We start from the raw sequence: 13646 nt of genomic DNA, 5'->3' as shown, positions 1-13646 counted from the left end.
CCTCCCGCCGTCCCCGCGCGGCTTCCTCAGGATCGGAAGAGCTTGGGAAGCGGCGCGGGAGCCGCTCAGAGCTCGGAGAAGAGCGGCTGCTCCCGCACGCTGGCGCTGGCCATGGCGGCCGCGGGGCTGCGGCCGGGGCTGCCGCGCGGCGCGCGGGCGCTCACGAAGAAGAAGGGCACGTGGCTGATGCAGCCCGTGGACCAGCACTGCGGGACAAGGGCACGGAGACCGCCAGCGTCGCCCCGGGAGGCTCCCGGCGGATCGGGACGCGTCCGGAGCCGCACTCACCACGGTGAGCAGGGCGCCTTGCTGGAAGCAGGGCTGGAACGCCAGGAGCTGCGGGAGCGCGTCCGGCTCGCCGCGCAGGAACCCGCTGCGGGAACCGGGAAGAGCCGCCATGGGAGCGTGCTCCTGCCGGAGCGATCCCAGCGCTCCTGCGGGAACGATCCCGGCCCGGAGCGCGCAGCTGCCTCCGGCACCAGGAAGGAGCAGGCGGATGTCGAGCGGGATGGTTTGCCCGAAATGCAGCCGTTTCCAGGGCAAAACGTGGCACCCGGCAGGGAAAATTCCCCCTTGGTTTGTACCCTTCCCAATCCCCTGGGATGGCCCGGAGGAGCAGCGCGCCGCGGGACCCGTGTCCGTGCGCTACCCACCACGGCAGGAGCTCGAACACGGGGCTGTTGCGGGTGCGAAACACGGCGATGACCGTGGAGCTCTCGGGAACGTCGGCATTCCCTGCGGGAAGGAGGATAAGCGAATGAGGCGCTTCCCTGTCCAAGGAAGAGCCAGATCCCAGCACACGGAGAGGCCTTTGTGGCAGCAGAGCCAGCCCGGCAAGGGCCTGTTTTTGTGGGAGCAGCTGGAGGGAACGGGATGCTCCGGAGACTGGAGCGGGCGGCCAAAAAGGTTGGGAAAAAGCCGGCTCCAACCTTTTCCTCGCCCTAAGCCAAGCAGCATCCTAGGAAGGGGCTTTCAAAGACACTTCAGTCAGGCAAAGGCTTCGCTCCAGCAGCTTCCGACGGCTGGACGTGGTGGAAAAGGGCTTGGGCAAGAGCTGCCTTTGGAAATTCCCCGGCTTTGACGGACGTGGAGCTTGGAAAAGCCCCATCCTTGGCATCCTCGGAGCTCGGAGCGGCGCTTTGAGCCCGAATCCGGGTCACAGCTCCGGAATGGGGGTTGTTTTGGGTCCCCGTCGCCCCCTCGCAGAGGACGGGGCATTTCCAGCCACGGGAGTCGCGGCTCCACTCAGCTTTTCCCTGGATTTCGCACGGGAATGAGTGACCGGAGCAACCGCATTGCCTCGGATGTCACCCAAGCAGGTGGCTGGCGGGGAGGGATCGGCACCCCCGGCCCCGCATCCCGCTGCTCCCTCAAAGGTTCCCTTTGTATCCAGGGGGATTCGGGCCGCGCTGCAGCCAGGAGGGCCTGAATAGCCCCATTATCCCAAGGGCTGCTCCAGAAAGGGAGCCAAGAGGCCCCGGCGGTTCCGGGCCTAATGTGGGAACGCGGAGAGCTCGCAGGGCCGTTTATCCAGGTGATTCATCCCGCGGAAAAGGGGGAAGGGAAGTTGTGCGCTTCCCAAGCGGCCACTTCCAAGGATGCAGAGGAGCGACGGAGCCTGGCGCCGCATTCCCGACCCGGCTCCCTCGGCCCTTATCCGCCGGGAAGGGGATTGGAGGGCGAAGGAGGGTCTTTTACCTCGGATGATCACGGCCAGTCTCTCCCCGCTGGGGTCCCAGGCCATGGCGGTCACTTCTCCGCCGATCCTGGAAGCGGACGGAGCCGCAATGAGATTCCCTACGGCAAAGGGCACCGGCACGGGCGGACAGGAACCCCCTCCGGGCGGTTGTAGCAACAGGCGGCAGGGCCGGCCTCACCTCTCCTCCCCGTACAGCGTCTCGAAGGTGGTTTCCGACAGGTCGGCCACGATGGAAGCGGTTTTGGATCCTCCCACCTGCCCTTGCATCTCTCCTGAAACACGGCATGGGAATAATCCACGTGGGATCGGGGAAAGGGAGGGAAATGCCTCAACATGGGCCCGGTGTTCACAAAATGATAGGGAATTTCTCCCTGCTCCTATTCCCAAACCATCCATCCGCCCATGATCATGTGGAACGGCAGGGGAGCGTTTCCCTCTCCAACAAGCTGCTTCCATGGGGAAAAAGCAGCAGGAGCTGGAAAACTTCACGCCCCTTTGCACTGTCAAGAGATTCCCTGCAAACTGCTGGGGCCTCGGAGCAAAAGACAACAGGAAAAGGGGAAAATTCAGCGTATGGAGGCGTTTGTCCTACCGGCCGTTGTACTCACCCCTGTACTCAGAGAAGGACAGGGAATAAATGACGGATTCGCCCAGCACGGAGAAGAGCAGGCGGCTGCCGTCGGGGCTCCAGCACCCCGTCTGCAGGGCACGTTAATTAAACCGGGCTAACGAGGCCGGAGCGCTTTGCAAAAGCCTCTCCAGAGCCAGCGGGAGCAACAGGGCGATGGGAATGGCCCGTTTTCCAGGTGATCCCGGGGTACCTGGCAGCGTCCTCGGAGCGTCGGCCACCGCTCGCACGTCCACGTCTGCGCCTCCCACACCCTGCTCGGGAGGCAGCCGCACAGACCCCGTTCCCCCGCGTTTCAGCCCAAACCGGGCACGGATGCAGCCTCCAGCCCGCCGCCCGTTCGGCTCCCATCCCGAGAGCCGGGCGGGAACGGCGGGGGATCCCGGGAAGCGCCGGAGGGAGCAGCATCCCGGGAAGCGCCGGAGGGAGCTCACCTGAACACCGCCGAGGGGGTGGCCGCGAGGACCTTGCTGCCATCGGGGGACCAAGCCAAGAAGGTGACGCCGCCGCCCCCAAACCACTGCAGCTGGACGCAGGTCTCGGTGGACACGTCCCACACCTGCGGGGACAGGGACCCAAAGCCACCGTCCCCGCGTGTCCCCGCGTGTCCCCACGCGTCCCCCTTGCTCACCAGCATGGCCGTGTCCACCGGCGAGGCCGAGAGCAGGAGGTCCCCGCCGGGCGCCCACGCGAGGCTGGTGACAGGGCTGTGCCCGGGGTACGAGAGCACCTGGGCGCAGCCGGACGAGGGGCTGCGGGAAGGGGACACGGATTTTGCCGCCGGGAACGCCGGGAACGCGGCCGGATCCCGCGGCGCCGCTCACCGCGTGGACAGGGACGTGGGGTCCAGGTGCCACACGAGGACGCAGCTCTGGCAGCCCACGGCCAGGATGGAGGCGCACAGCGGCTTCCAGGCCAGCGTGGCCACGTTCCTCTGCAGCCGATGCTTCAGCGTGGGGACGGTGGCACTGCGGGGGGACGGGACAGCGTCACCCGGGCCCTCCCGGCGTCCCCGGCGTCCCCGTTGTCCCGCCGTGCCTAAAAGCGCGAGGGGGGATGTGCCCTGTGACCGCGTTCCTCGTGGGGAGGGGGACAGGGGACAGCCCAGGGGCCACCACCGTGCCGGGCCGCGCACCTCGTGTCATCACGCGGCGCGGCCCCGCGGTGGCACATGGCACTCGCTGGCTTGAAGTCCCAGCTAGGGGACAACCCCCCGAGGCGGAAAAGCCGGGGGGGCCTCACAAGGAGCCGGGAGAGTCGTCGCCTAAGGAGGGCTCCGTGTGTCCGAGCGTCGCGCGCGGAGCACCGGGACCTGCAGGAAAAACGAGAGCCCGCCAGGAAAGGGGGGAGCCCGGGGAGGCTCCGGGCGGACGTGAAAGGGCAAAAAAAAAAACAACGGGAAAAGACAGCGGCGTCCAAGGACGGAGCTTTCCAGGGAGGTCCCCGCATTCCAGAGAGAGGGAAGCCCCGGGAGGTCGGAAGTGCCTGCGGGAGCCGGCCGGGATGCCCGGGAAGGGGGACCCTGCGGCCGCGCGGAGCCGGATCCCGCTCACCTGCTGCTGTTGTAGACGCGGATGGAGTCGTCCAGAAGAGCCACCGCGAACTTGCTGGTGTGCGGGTGCCACGCGAAGGCGCGGATGCTGCAGCCGGCCCTGGCGGGGGGACAGCGCGGGCTGGGACACGGGGACACCGACGGCTTCCCCGACGCGACGGGGACAAGCGCCGGAGCACGGGGAGGGATCTGGCCCTTCGGCTTGCCGGGGAAAAGGAGGAAAATTCCAAGGAGGTGCCGGCTTCGCGAGCCGAGCGGGGCGCTAAGGAAGCCGGAGCAGTTTCATCCTGTCCCCAAAGCACCAGTGAAATTAAAAACTCCTATTTTTGCTGCCAAGCGAGACCTTTTTCTGGGATAAATCACCCGTTCCTGGTGGTTACTCAGCGGGCCCCACAGAGCAGCCACTTAAACACCCTGTGGCTGCCGCTTGGAGGAAACTTCCAAGTTTAGGGAAGGAAGGGAAGGAATAACGGGCCCTGGGGCCACCTGCTCCGTCTCCCAGCGAGCGGGGTGGCCACGGGGAGCCAAGGGACAAACAGTTGCCTGAACGTCCCCTTATTGGCACTAAAAGCCCCCGGGCGCCTCCGTCGCTGCTTTCGTCCCCCAGGCCCCGGGAGCAGCTCCGTAAATCCCGGTTTGCAGCACAGAGACGAGGCCGGAGAGCCCCGGGAGCAGCTCAGGTCTTGGAATAGGGGTCCTGGACCCGTGTGACGGTGACACGGTGACAAACGGGACTCACCAGTCCACGGCTTGGGAGAACTCCGCGATCATGTCCTCGCTGCTCAGCTTGGGACAAACGGGGACGAGTTAGCGCCGGATTTGGGCTTCGCACGCGCGAAAACAGGAGCCGCCGCCGGGATGGGAGCCCTTCCCTCCCAAATCCCACCGGGAACGAGGTGGGAAGCCCAAACTCACCGAGAGGTGCGGGAAGAGGGATCCGTGGAGCGCGGCCGCGCGGCGGCACAGCGCGAGCGCCCAGCGCGAGGCGGTCGTCACCCACCGCAGCGCTGCGGGGAAACGGCCATCGGAGAGCGGCCGGGATGGCCGAGGGGCTCCCAAATCCCACAGGAACCCAGGGGCGCATGGGGAGCGGGATTTGTTCAACGGAGCTGGAAGACGGGGAATTTAACCCAAATCCCAGCGGCGCGAGCAGCTTCCATAGGGCAGCGGGGACCACGCAGGGCTTAAATCCCGCCCTAGCACCCGTTTTTCCCACTCTGGCACAGAGCCCTCCGGGATGCGGAATGTGCCGGTGTGCCGAGGAAGGGGATGGGAACGAAGGGATCCACGGGAGGGATGCCGGAAAACAAAGGTCTCCGAGGTGCCCGGACTCACCCTCCTCCTCGGCGTTGGCCACCTCGCTGAGCAGCCCGCACAGCCCGACGTCCCTCCTGCCGCGGGGACACCGGGAGTCACGGGGGACACCAGGGACACCGGGGACAGGGGGGACACCCGGAGTCACGGGGGATACGGGAGACACCGGGAGTCAAGGGGGACAGGGGAGACACTGGGAATCACGGGGGACACCCGGAGTCATGGGGGACTCGGGGGACACCGGGAGTCACAGGGGACACCAGGGACAGGGGGGACACAGGGAGGGGACACGGGGGACACCCGGAGTCACGGGGGACACGCGGCCGCACGGAGCTTTCCCAGGGTTTTGGGCAGCTCCTCCCTGTCCCCCTTCCGTCCCCTTCCCATCCATGGCCCCAATCCCTGCTGCATTAAGACCCCCCGTCCCCCCCATCCATCCGTGCCGCGGGTCTCACCAGGCGCCCAGGCACCTTTTCCAGAGGGATTCCCGGTGGTGGATGAAGGGCGGCTTGGAGCCCAGCTCGGAGCGGCCGGGCGCCTTGAGCGCGTCCCGGGGCAGGAGGAGCGCGGGCAGCGCGGCCAGCTGCGGGAGGACGGGGGTGTTTGGGGGGGTGTGCTTTGGGAAGGGGGGCTGTTCTTTGGGGGGGGGTGTTCTTTGGGAAGGGGGGCTGTTCTTTGGGAAGAGGGGGCTGTTCTTTGGGAAGGGGGGCTGTTCTTTGGCGGGGGGGAAGCTGCTCTTTCTTTGGGGAGGGGGGGTATTTCTCTCGGTGGGGGGGGGTTGTTCTCCAGGCAGGGGGTTGTTCTTTGGGTAGAGGGGTATTTTGGCAGGGGGTTGTTCTTTGGAAAGGGGGGCTGCTCTTTCTTTGGGAAAAGGGGGTATTTTGGTGGGGGGCTGCTGTTTGGGAGGGGGACTGCTCTTTGGGAGGGGGTATTTTGGGGGGTTGTTCTTTGGGAAAGGGAGCTGCTCTTTGGGAAGGGGTGTCTGTTCTTTGGGAAGGGGGTATTCCGGGGGGGTTGTTCTTTGGGAAGGGGTGTTCTGGAGGGGGGTTGTTCTTTGGGAAGGGGGGTTGTTCTTTGGGAAGGGCTGTTCCGGGGGGGCTGTTCTTTGGGAAGGGCTGTTCCGGGGGGCTGTTCTTTGGGAAGGGCTGTTCTGGGGGGGGTTGTTCTTTGGGAAGGGGGGCTGTTCTTTGGGAAGGGCTGTTCCGGGGGTTGTTCTTTGGGAAGGGCTGTTCCGGGGGGTTGTTCTTTGGGAAGGGGGGCTGTTCTTTGGGAAGGGCTGTTCCGGGGGGCTGTTCTTTGGGAAGGGCTGTTCCGGGGGCTGCTCTCACGTGGCTCTGCACCGGCAGCGGCAGCGGCGCCCGCGGGCGCCCGCACACCAGCGCGTTGCTGCTCTCGTAGAGGGTCACGTCGCCGGGGGGCGGCGGCGGCGGGAACAGCTCCAGGGAGCACATCCTGGGGGGGGAAACGGTACCGGGGGGGCAAAACGTCCCTGTGCCCCGGGGGGTCCCATTAACCCCCCCCTTACCCCCCCCCAGGAGCTCCCTGCCCCCCAAATAACCCCCCCCCAGTGTCACCCCCCCCCCCCAGGGTCACCCCCTCCCCCGCTGTCACCTTCCTGCCCCCCCCACCAAGTCCCATCGAACCCAAACGCCCCCCCCCCCCCCACAAGCGCCGGTACCGCCCCAAAACCCGCTGCCCCCCCCCCCAACTCCTACAAACCCCGGAATTGCCCCCTGCCCCCCCAGCCCCCGCTGCCAAAACGCCCCGGAACAGCCCCAAAACTCCTAGAATGGCCCCCAAAACCCTCGGAATGGCCCCTAAACGCCCGGAATGGCCCCCAAATGCCCGGAATGGCCCCCAAACCCCCAGAATGTCCCCCAAAGCCCCCAGAATGGCCCCCAAAGCCCCCGGAATGGCCCCAAAACGCCCAGAATGGTCCCCGAACCCCCAGAATGGCCCCTTATCCCCCCGGAATGACCCCAAACCCGTTGCCCCCCCCCACCTCGTTCGCACTTCCCGCCGCCCTGGGAGGTGCCGACGGGAGCTCGCGCGGGACAATCCCCGCGAGCGCGACGGGGCGCCGCGAGGGACAAGCCGCGCCTGCGCGCACGCCACCTGCGAGGAGTTTTAAAGGGGCCGCGACCGCAGCTCCCCGCGCCCCTGTAACCACAGAGGGGGCTCTACCGAGGGGGACGTTGCCCTTTTAAGAGCCGCGGCGTGGCCGCGCGTGGCGGGAACTGCGCACGTGGCGGCGGCGCGGCCGCGTGGGGACCCCCCTCCGGTGCCTGCTGTCACCGGAAGGGGGGACCCGTGACGTCACACCGCCCCCCCGCCGATGGGACCCCGTGCTGGGGGGGTCCCGTCCCCCCCGTGTCCCACGCGTGTCCCGCGCACCCCCCCGTGTCCCCTGGGGGGGGTCCCATGGGTGCCCCCCCGTGTCCCACGCACCCCCCGTGTCCCCTGGGGGTCCCATGGGTGCCCCCCCTGCTCCTTCCCCCCCTCCGCCTTGGAGCCTCCCAGCTCCTCTCCTTGGGATCTCATTTTCCTTCCCTCCCGTTTTGGGTTTTTTTTTTTTTCCTTTTTTTTTTTCGGCTCGCTTTTATTATATTTATCTCTGTATTTTCCTTAGCGGCCGCAGAAGTTATTTTAATTTTTTCAGGATATTAAATAAACGCTCTGGCGGAGGGGGCTGCGGCGGGAGGCCCTGCATTCCTGCGCCGTTACGGAGCGCGCGGGCTTTGATAGGAGACAACGATTTGGACGGCGCCGGCCGCTGGAAGCCACCGGAGCCACCGCAGGCCTGGCTGGGCCTCGCCGCCTTCCTGGGGGGAGCCGCCGTTTTGGGGGGAAAACCCCCCGGTTTGGGGGCGGCGCATCCTGATAGCGAGGGGGGGGTGGCGGAGCTGCTGTCCCCAACTCCGGCTGCTCCTCGTGCCTCAGTTTCCCCTTTGCACAGTGGGGCTGCACCCCCCCCCCCCGCTCCGTGCATCGTCCCCAGCCTTGGGGACATGGTGGGGGGGGACGCTGGGCCAGCGCCACGAGGCCACCGCGGCGGCGGCGGTGACTCAGCGCGGCGGTGGCCGCGGCTGCACACGTGGCCCGGCCACGCTGGCGCGCGGGGACCCGCGGCCGCCGCTGCCTGCGCTGGCGCCGGCCCCCCCGGCCCCCCCCGCCTTGGGTTTTTTCCCTTCCCTTTCGCGCGTTTTGCAGAAAAAGGCAGAAAAGCCCCAAACGGCGGCGCCGGGGAAACCGAGGCAGGAGCAGGAGGTGCCGCCGGTAGCCCCGTCCTGGGGATACGGGGCACGTGGGGACATGGGGATGGGGGACACGGGGACCATAGGGTGTAGGGGACACAAGGGACTTGGTGACACGGGGGACTTGGTGACACAGGCAGGGGGACTATGGGGAGCGAGTGCCACCAACATGAGGGACGTGAGGACATGGGGACCCACGGATGGGGATACAAGGACACGGGAATGGGGACGCAGGGACCCACGGAAGAGGCCGGCGCCACTTGCCTTTAATTCCTCATGATTCCCTTTATTGAAAATGATTTGGGGGGGGGCAGCCAGCTCGAACGGGGGCAGTTGTGGGGGGGCCATTAGCGCCTAATGACCCACGATGGGAGAGGGAGGATGATGAAGGGGGGGGAGGAAGGAGCCGCCCGGGGGGCTCCATCCCCATCCCTGAGCTGTGCGCGAGGCGAAAAGGGGGGAGACCCCCCCCCAAAAAAAACCCAACCAAACGCCCACCCGGCTCTATAGGCGCCCGGGCGCTGCCGCCGCCTCCGTGGCATAACTTAAAGGCATAAATTACAACGGAGCCGGGCGGCCCAATAAATATCCCCGGCGAGGAGGAGGAGGAGGAGGAAGAGCTCAGATCTCCAGCAGGCTGCCGGGCTCGGGGCTGGGCGGCTCCTTGGCGGCGGCGGCGGCGGCGGCCGCGGGGGCCTCGGCGGCCGGGGGGGTGTCGGCGCCGGGCGCCTTGGCCTCGCCGTGGGTTTTCTGGTGCTTGGAGAGGTGGTCGGAGCGGGTGAAGCGCTTGTCGCAGAGCAGACACGTGAACTTCTTCTCGCGCGTGTGGCTGCGCACGTGGCGCTCCAGCTCGTCGGCGCGCGGGAAGCGCTTCCCGCAGAAGAGCCAGTTGCAGACGAAGGGCCGCTCGCCCGTGTGCCAGCGCAGGTGCGCCTTGAGGTGCGACGCTTTGCCGTAGACCTTCCCGCAGCCCGGGATGTGGCAGCTGTGCAGCGGCTTCTTGCGGCCGCCGGCGCTGCCGGGGCCGCCCAGGCGCTCCAGCTCCTGGCAGTTGGGGCAGTCGCAGGGCGGGCGGGCGCCCGCGGGGACCCCGCGCGTGGCCTTGGGCGCCTCCGCTTTGGGGACGGCGGGCGGTGGCACCGGCGGCACCGGCGGCGGCGGCGGCAGCAACGGGGCGCTGCCGTACGGGGCCAGCGCGGCCAGCTCGGCGCCGTACGGGGCTAGCGGGGGGCTCGGCGGCCGCAGGGGGCCCGGGAGCCCCTCGGTGCCCAGCCAGGCGCCCGCGGGGTGCACGTCCCACCACGGTCCCCCCGCCGCGGTGCCGCCGCTGCCGCCGGTGCCGCCGCCGCTGCCGCCTTTGTACCAGGAGCCGTAGGCGGCGTGGGCCACCTCGAGCGGCGGGTGGCACCAGTCGCCCGGCGGGTGGCCCTTGGTGGCCACCACGAGCGGCTCCTGGGCGGGCGGCGCGGCGAAGGAGGGCGCGAAGGGGCCGTAGTCGGGGCCGTAGGCGCCCGCGGGCGCTTGGGGGCTGGCGGACGGGGACAGCAGCCCCGGGGCGCTGGGGAAGGCGGCCGCCGCCGCCGCCGCCGCCGCGTACGAGTCGCCCATGGGGCCCGGGGGCACCGGTGGCACCGGCGGCGTCAGCGGAGACGGGCGCTCGGGGCCATGGTGCCTGCGGGGAGAGGGAGAGCGCGTTGGGGTGCAACGGGGTGCCCGGAGCAATGGGGTGCCCCATGCAGTGGGTGCCCTGTGTTATGGGGTGCCACATGCAATGGGTGCCCTGTGCTATGGGGTGCCCTGTGCTATGGGGTGCCCCATGCAATCGGTGCCCAGAGCAATGGGGCACCCTGTGCTATGGGGTGCCCCATGCAATGGGTACCCTGCGTTATGGAGTGGCCGAGCAATGGGGTGCCCCATGCAATGGGTGCCCTGCGCTATGGGGTGCCCCATGCAATGGTGCCCTGAGCTATGACGTGCCCTGAGCTATGGGGTGCCCCGTGCAATGGGTGCCCAAAGCAATGGGGTGCCCGGAGCAATGGGGTGCCCCTTGCAATGGGTACCCTGCGTTATGGAGTGGCTGAGCAATGGGGTGCCCCATGCAATGGGTGCCCTGCGCTATGGGGTGCCCCATGCAATGGGTGCCCTGAGCTATGAGGTGCCCTGCACTATGGGGTGCCCCATGCAATGGGTGCCCTGAGCTATGGGGTGCCCCATGCAATGGGTGCCCAGAGCAATGGGGTGCCCGGAGCAATGGGGTGTCCCATGCAATGGGTGCCTGGTGCAATGGGGTGCTCCATGCAGTGGGGCACCCAGAGCAATGGGGTGCCTGGAGCAATGAGGTGCCCTTTGCTATGGGGTGCCCCGTGCTATGGGGCACCCAGAGCAATGGGGTGCCCCATGCAATGGGTGCCCAGAGCAGTGAGGTGCCCTGGGGTGCCCTGTGCTATGGGGGTGCCCCGTGCAATGTGGCCCCCAGAGCAATGGGGCACCCCATGGCGGGGGATTCTCGGAGGGCTGATACGAGGGCTGAGCCCGGCCGGAGCGGCCCCGGCCCCGCGCTCCCCCATTCCCAATCCCGGCTCCCGCTGCCTTTACGGCCCTTTAATCACATTAGGTTGTGGCCTCCCCCCTCCCCACTCACTCCGCGACTTCCTCCCCTTTATTCCCTCCCGGCTCTCGTGCTGGCGGGTTGAGACCGGGCGTCACGAGCTGCATCCCCCATTCACACCCCCCATCCTTTTTTTTTTGTAATTATTATCATTTTCCTTTTTTTTTCTTTTTCCCCCCTCCCCCCGAATTTGCGGCTTTTCCAGCTTTTTTTTTTCCCTCGCGCTGCTTTTTTTTTTTTTTTTTTTTTTTTCCTTCTTTTTTTTGCTCTGCGCCTATTTTTACTCGGGCCCCGGCTGCGGCCGCAAGGCGCTCCCGGCCCTCCAAGGATAACAAGGGCCAGGCCTGTGCCCCGGGAACGCTGCCCTGCCGCGAGAGCCGCCGTAATTAAAACCAGGGCGAGCGTCTAACGGAGACGCGCTTAAAATAGTGTAAACCTCCCATAAATCAGCGCCGCTTGTGCCGGTAAATTAGGGAGCGGGCGGGCGCCCTCCCGCCCCCGACTCCGTCCTTTTTCCCCTCGGAAGGAGCTGGGGACCGGGCTGAGAACGGCTGCAGCTCGGTGCACTGGTGGCCGGGGAGGGACCTGGAGCTGCCCCTGGAGCCCAATTAGACCCCGGAGAAGCCGCTCGGCCCCGTGAGCTGCCCCGGACGCCTGGGCCCCTCCGTGCCGGGCCGGGGACTCGGCTGCCCGATGGCCCCAAGTCCATCCCGGCTCCATGAGCCCCAGTCCCTGATTTCCCAGTCCTGCTCCCCAGTTTCCCAGCTCCAATTCCCAGTCCCCCATCCCAATCCCACTCCCTGATTCCCAGTCCCTCATCCCTGCTCCGCTTTCCACAGTGGCCGGTCCCCAGCTCTGCATCCCTCATTCGCCCTTCCCAAGCTCCCAATTCCCAGTGCCTAAAGCCCCATCCCAATTTCCCCATCTCCAACATTGGTCCCCAGGCTCCAATCCCGCATCCCACTCCCCGCTCCGTGGTACCCAATCCATCATTCCTCATCCCTGGTCCCCAGTCTCTGAGCCAGGTTCCCTCTTCCCAATCCCTCCTTCCTGGTCCCCAGTCCAAATTCCCAGTCTCCCATCCCTCCTTCCCATTCTCCCATCCCTCATTCCCACTCCCCAATCCCTCCTTCCCGCCGGCGTCCCGGCTCCCCGTGCTCACGCGGTGCAGGGGACCCGCAGGGCGGAGGTGGCACTCGGCCATGTCCCCTCCCCGGGGACACTGGGACTTCCCCAAGCCCCAGCTGGTCCCCAGGGTCCCAGGGGACGATGACAGGGAGGACCAGGAAGAGGGACACTGCGTCCCTGTCCCCTGTGTCCGTGTCCCCTGCCCCTGTGCGTCCCCCTCACTGGGGACAAGGTCCTAGGGACAAGGCACCCATGTGCCGGGGACAGACGTGTCCCCATCAGCTGCTCCTGGCACACAGTGGCCTTGGGGACAGACGTGTCCCCATCAGCAGGTCCCAGGGTGCCAGGGGTCTGGGGACAGACGTGTCCCCATCAGCAGCTCCTGGCACACAGTGGCCTTGGGGACAGACGTGTCCCCACCAGCAGGTCCCGGGGCGCCACATCCCTTGGGGACACCCATGTCCCCCCCAGCAGCTCCTGGCGCTTGGGGACACCCAGGTCCCCAGCAGCCGGGGCCCTGGGGACAGACGTGTCCCCTGCAGCGGGTCCCCGTGTGTCCCTGCCTGCTGCAGCCGGGGGCTGGGGTGGTGGCAGTGGTGGCTGCCAGGGACATGGGGACACCCGTCCGGAATCCACCACCGTATCCCAGGGCAGCGCCCGGACACCTGGATCCTCCCCATCCCGTGTGACCTGGGGGGGGGGGGGGACACCTCCTTTTGGGGGGGGGTCCCATCCCCAAGGAGGGTCCTCAATCCCAGGGGGATGGGGGGTCCCTTCCCAGGGGTTTTCCTAGCCCAAAGTTGGGGTGTCCTTATCCCATCCCGGGTGGGGGAGTCTCCTATTCCTGGAGGGGGCCCTTGTCCTGGGGGTCCCTATCCCGGGGATGTTCCCTATCCCGGGGCTCCCTATCCCGGAGGCTCCCTGATCCCGGCAGTCCCTGTCCTGAGGGGAGCCCCTATCCCGTGGCTCCCTATCCCGGGGATGTTCCCTATCCCGGGGCTCCCTATCCCGGAGGCTCCCTGATCCCGGCAGTCCCTGTCCTGAGGGGAGCCCCTATCCCGGGGCTCCCTATCCCGGGGATGTTCCCTATCCCGGGGCTCCCTGATCCCGGGGCTCCCTGATCCCGGCGGGGGGCGGTCCCTGTCCCGAAGCGGGTCCCTATCCCAGGGAATCCCCATCCCGCCGGGGGTCCCTATCCCGCCCCGTCCCGAGGCGCCCGGGGCTCCCTACCGCGCTCCGGGGCTGCCGGGGGCTCCGGGGCGCCCGTTCCCGGCGGTGCCGCTGTCCGGGGCTGCCGCTTTCCCGGCGGCTCCAGGGGCGCCGGTTCCGGGGGGTCCCGGGGCTGCGGGGTCCGGGGGGTCCCGGTGCCGCGGGGTCCCGGCGGTCCCGGTGCCGCGGGGTCCGGCGCGCGGGTCCCGGTGCCGCAGCGAGGCCCGCGCCGCCCGGGCCGCTTTTCCGCCGCG

The 13646-nt window shown here is 67.6% G+C and overlaps 2 protein-coding genes across 2 annotated transcripts; both read right to left on the bottom strand.

Annotated features, from left to right (window-relative positions):
* Positions 1-50: 50 nt before the first annotated feature.
* AAAS (aladin WD repeat nucleoporin) lies at positions 51-7274 on the bottom strand. The gene is made up of 17 exons (XM_088522819.1): positions 7196-7274; positions 6522-6645; positions 5649-5776; positions 5215-5270; positions 4795-4886; positions 4619-4665; positions 3881-3979; positions 3152-3295; positions 2959-3079; positions 2762-2886; positions 2521-2581; positions 2308-2398; positions 1878-1971; positions 1699-1766; positions 654-735; positions 289-373; positions 51-206 (listed from the first exon to the last, which is right to left on the bottom strand). The coding sequence occupies exons 2-17, from the start codon at positions 6642-6644 to the stop codon at positions 66-68; spliced, it is 1557 nt and encodes a 518-aa protein (XP_088378945.1). The 5' UTR covers position 6645; positions 7196-7274; the 3' UTR covers positions 51-65.
* A 1794-nt stretch (positions 7275-9068) lies between these two features.
* SP7 (Sp7 transcription factor) lies at positions 9069-10055 on the bottom strand. The gene has a single exon (XM_088522821.1). The coding sequence runs from the start codon at positions 10053-10055 to the stop codon at positions 9069-9071; it is 987 nt and encodes a 328-aa protein (XP_088378947.1).
* Between the last annotated feature and the right edge of the window lie 3591 nt (positions 10056-13646).

This window comes from Tinamus guttatus, unplaced genomic scaffold, assembly GCF_059628265.1.
Source record: "Tinamus guttatus ecotype Peru unplaced genomic scaffold, ASM5962826v1 Tinamus_guttatus_pri_ptg000166l, whole genome shotgun sequence".
Lineage (NCBI taxonomy): Eukaryota > Metazoa > Chordata > Aves > Tinamiformes > Tinamidae > Tinamus > Tinamus guttatus.
Note: the sequence above shows the minus strand (reverse complement) of the source record. Positions and strands in the feature narration are given on the sequence as shown.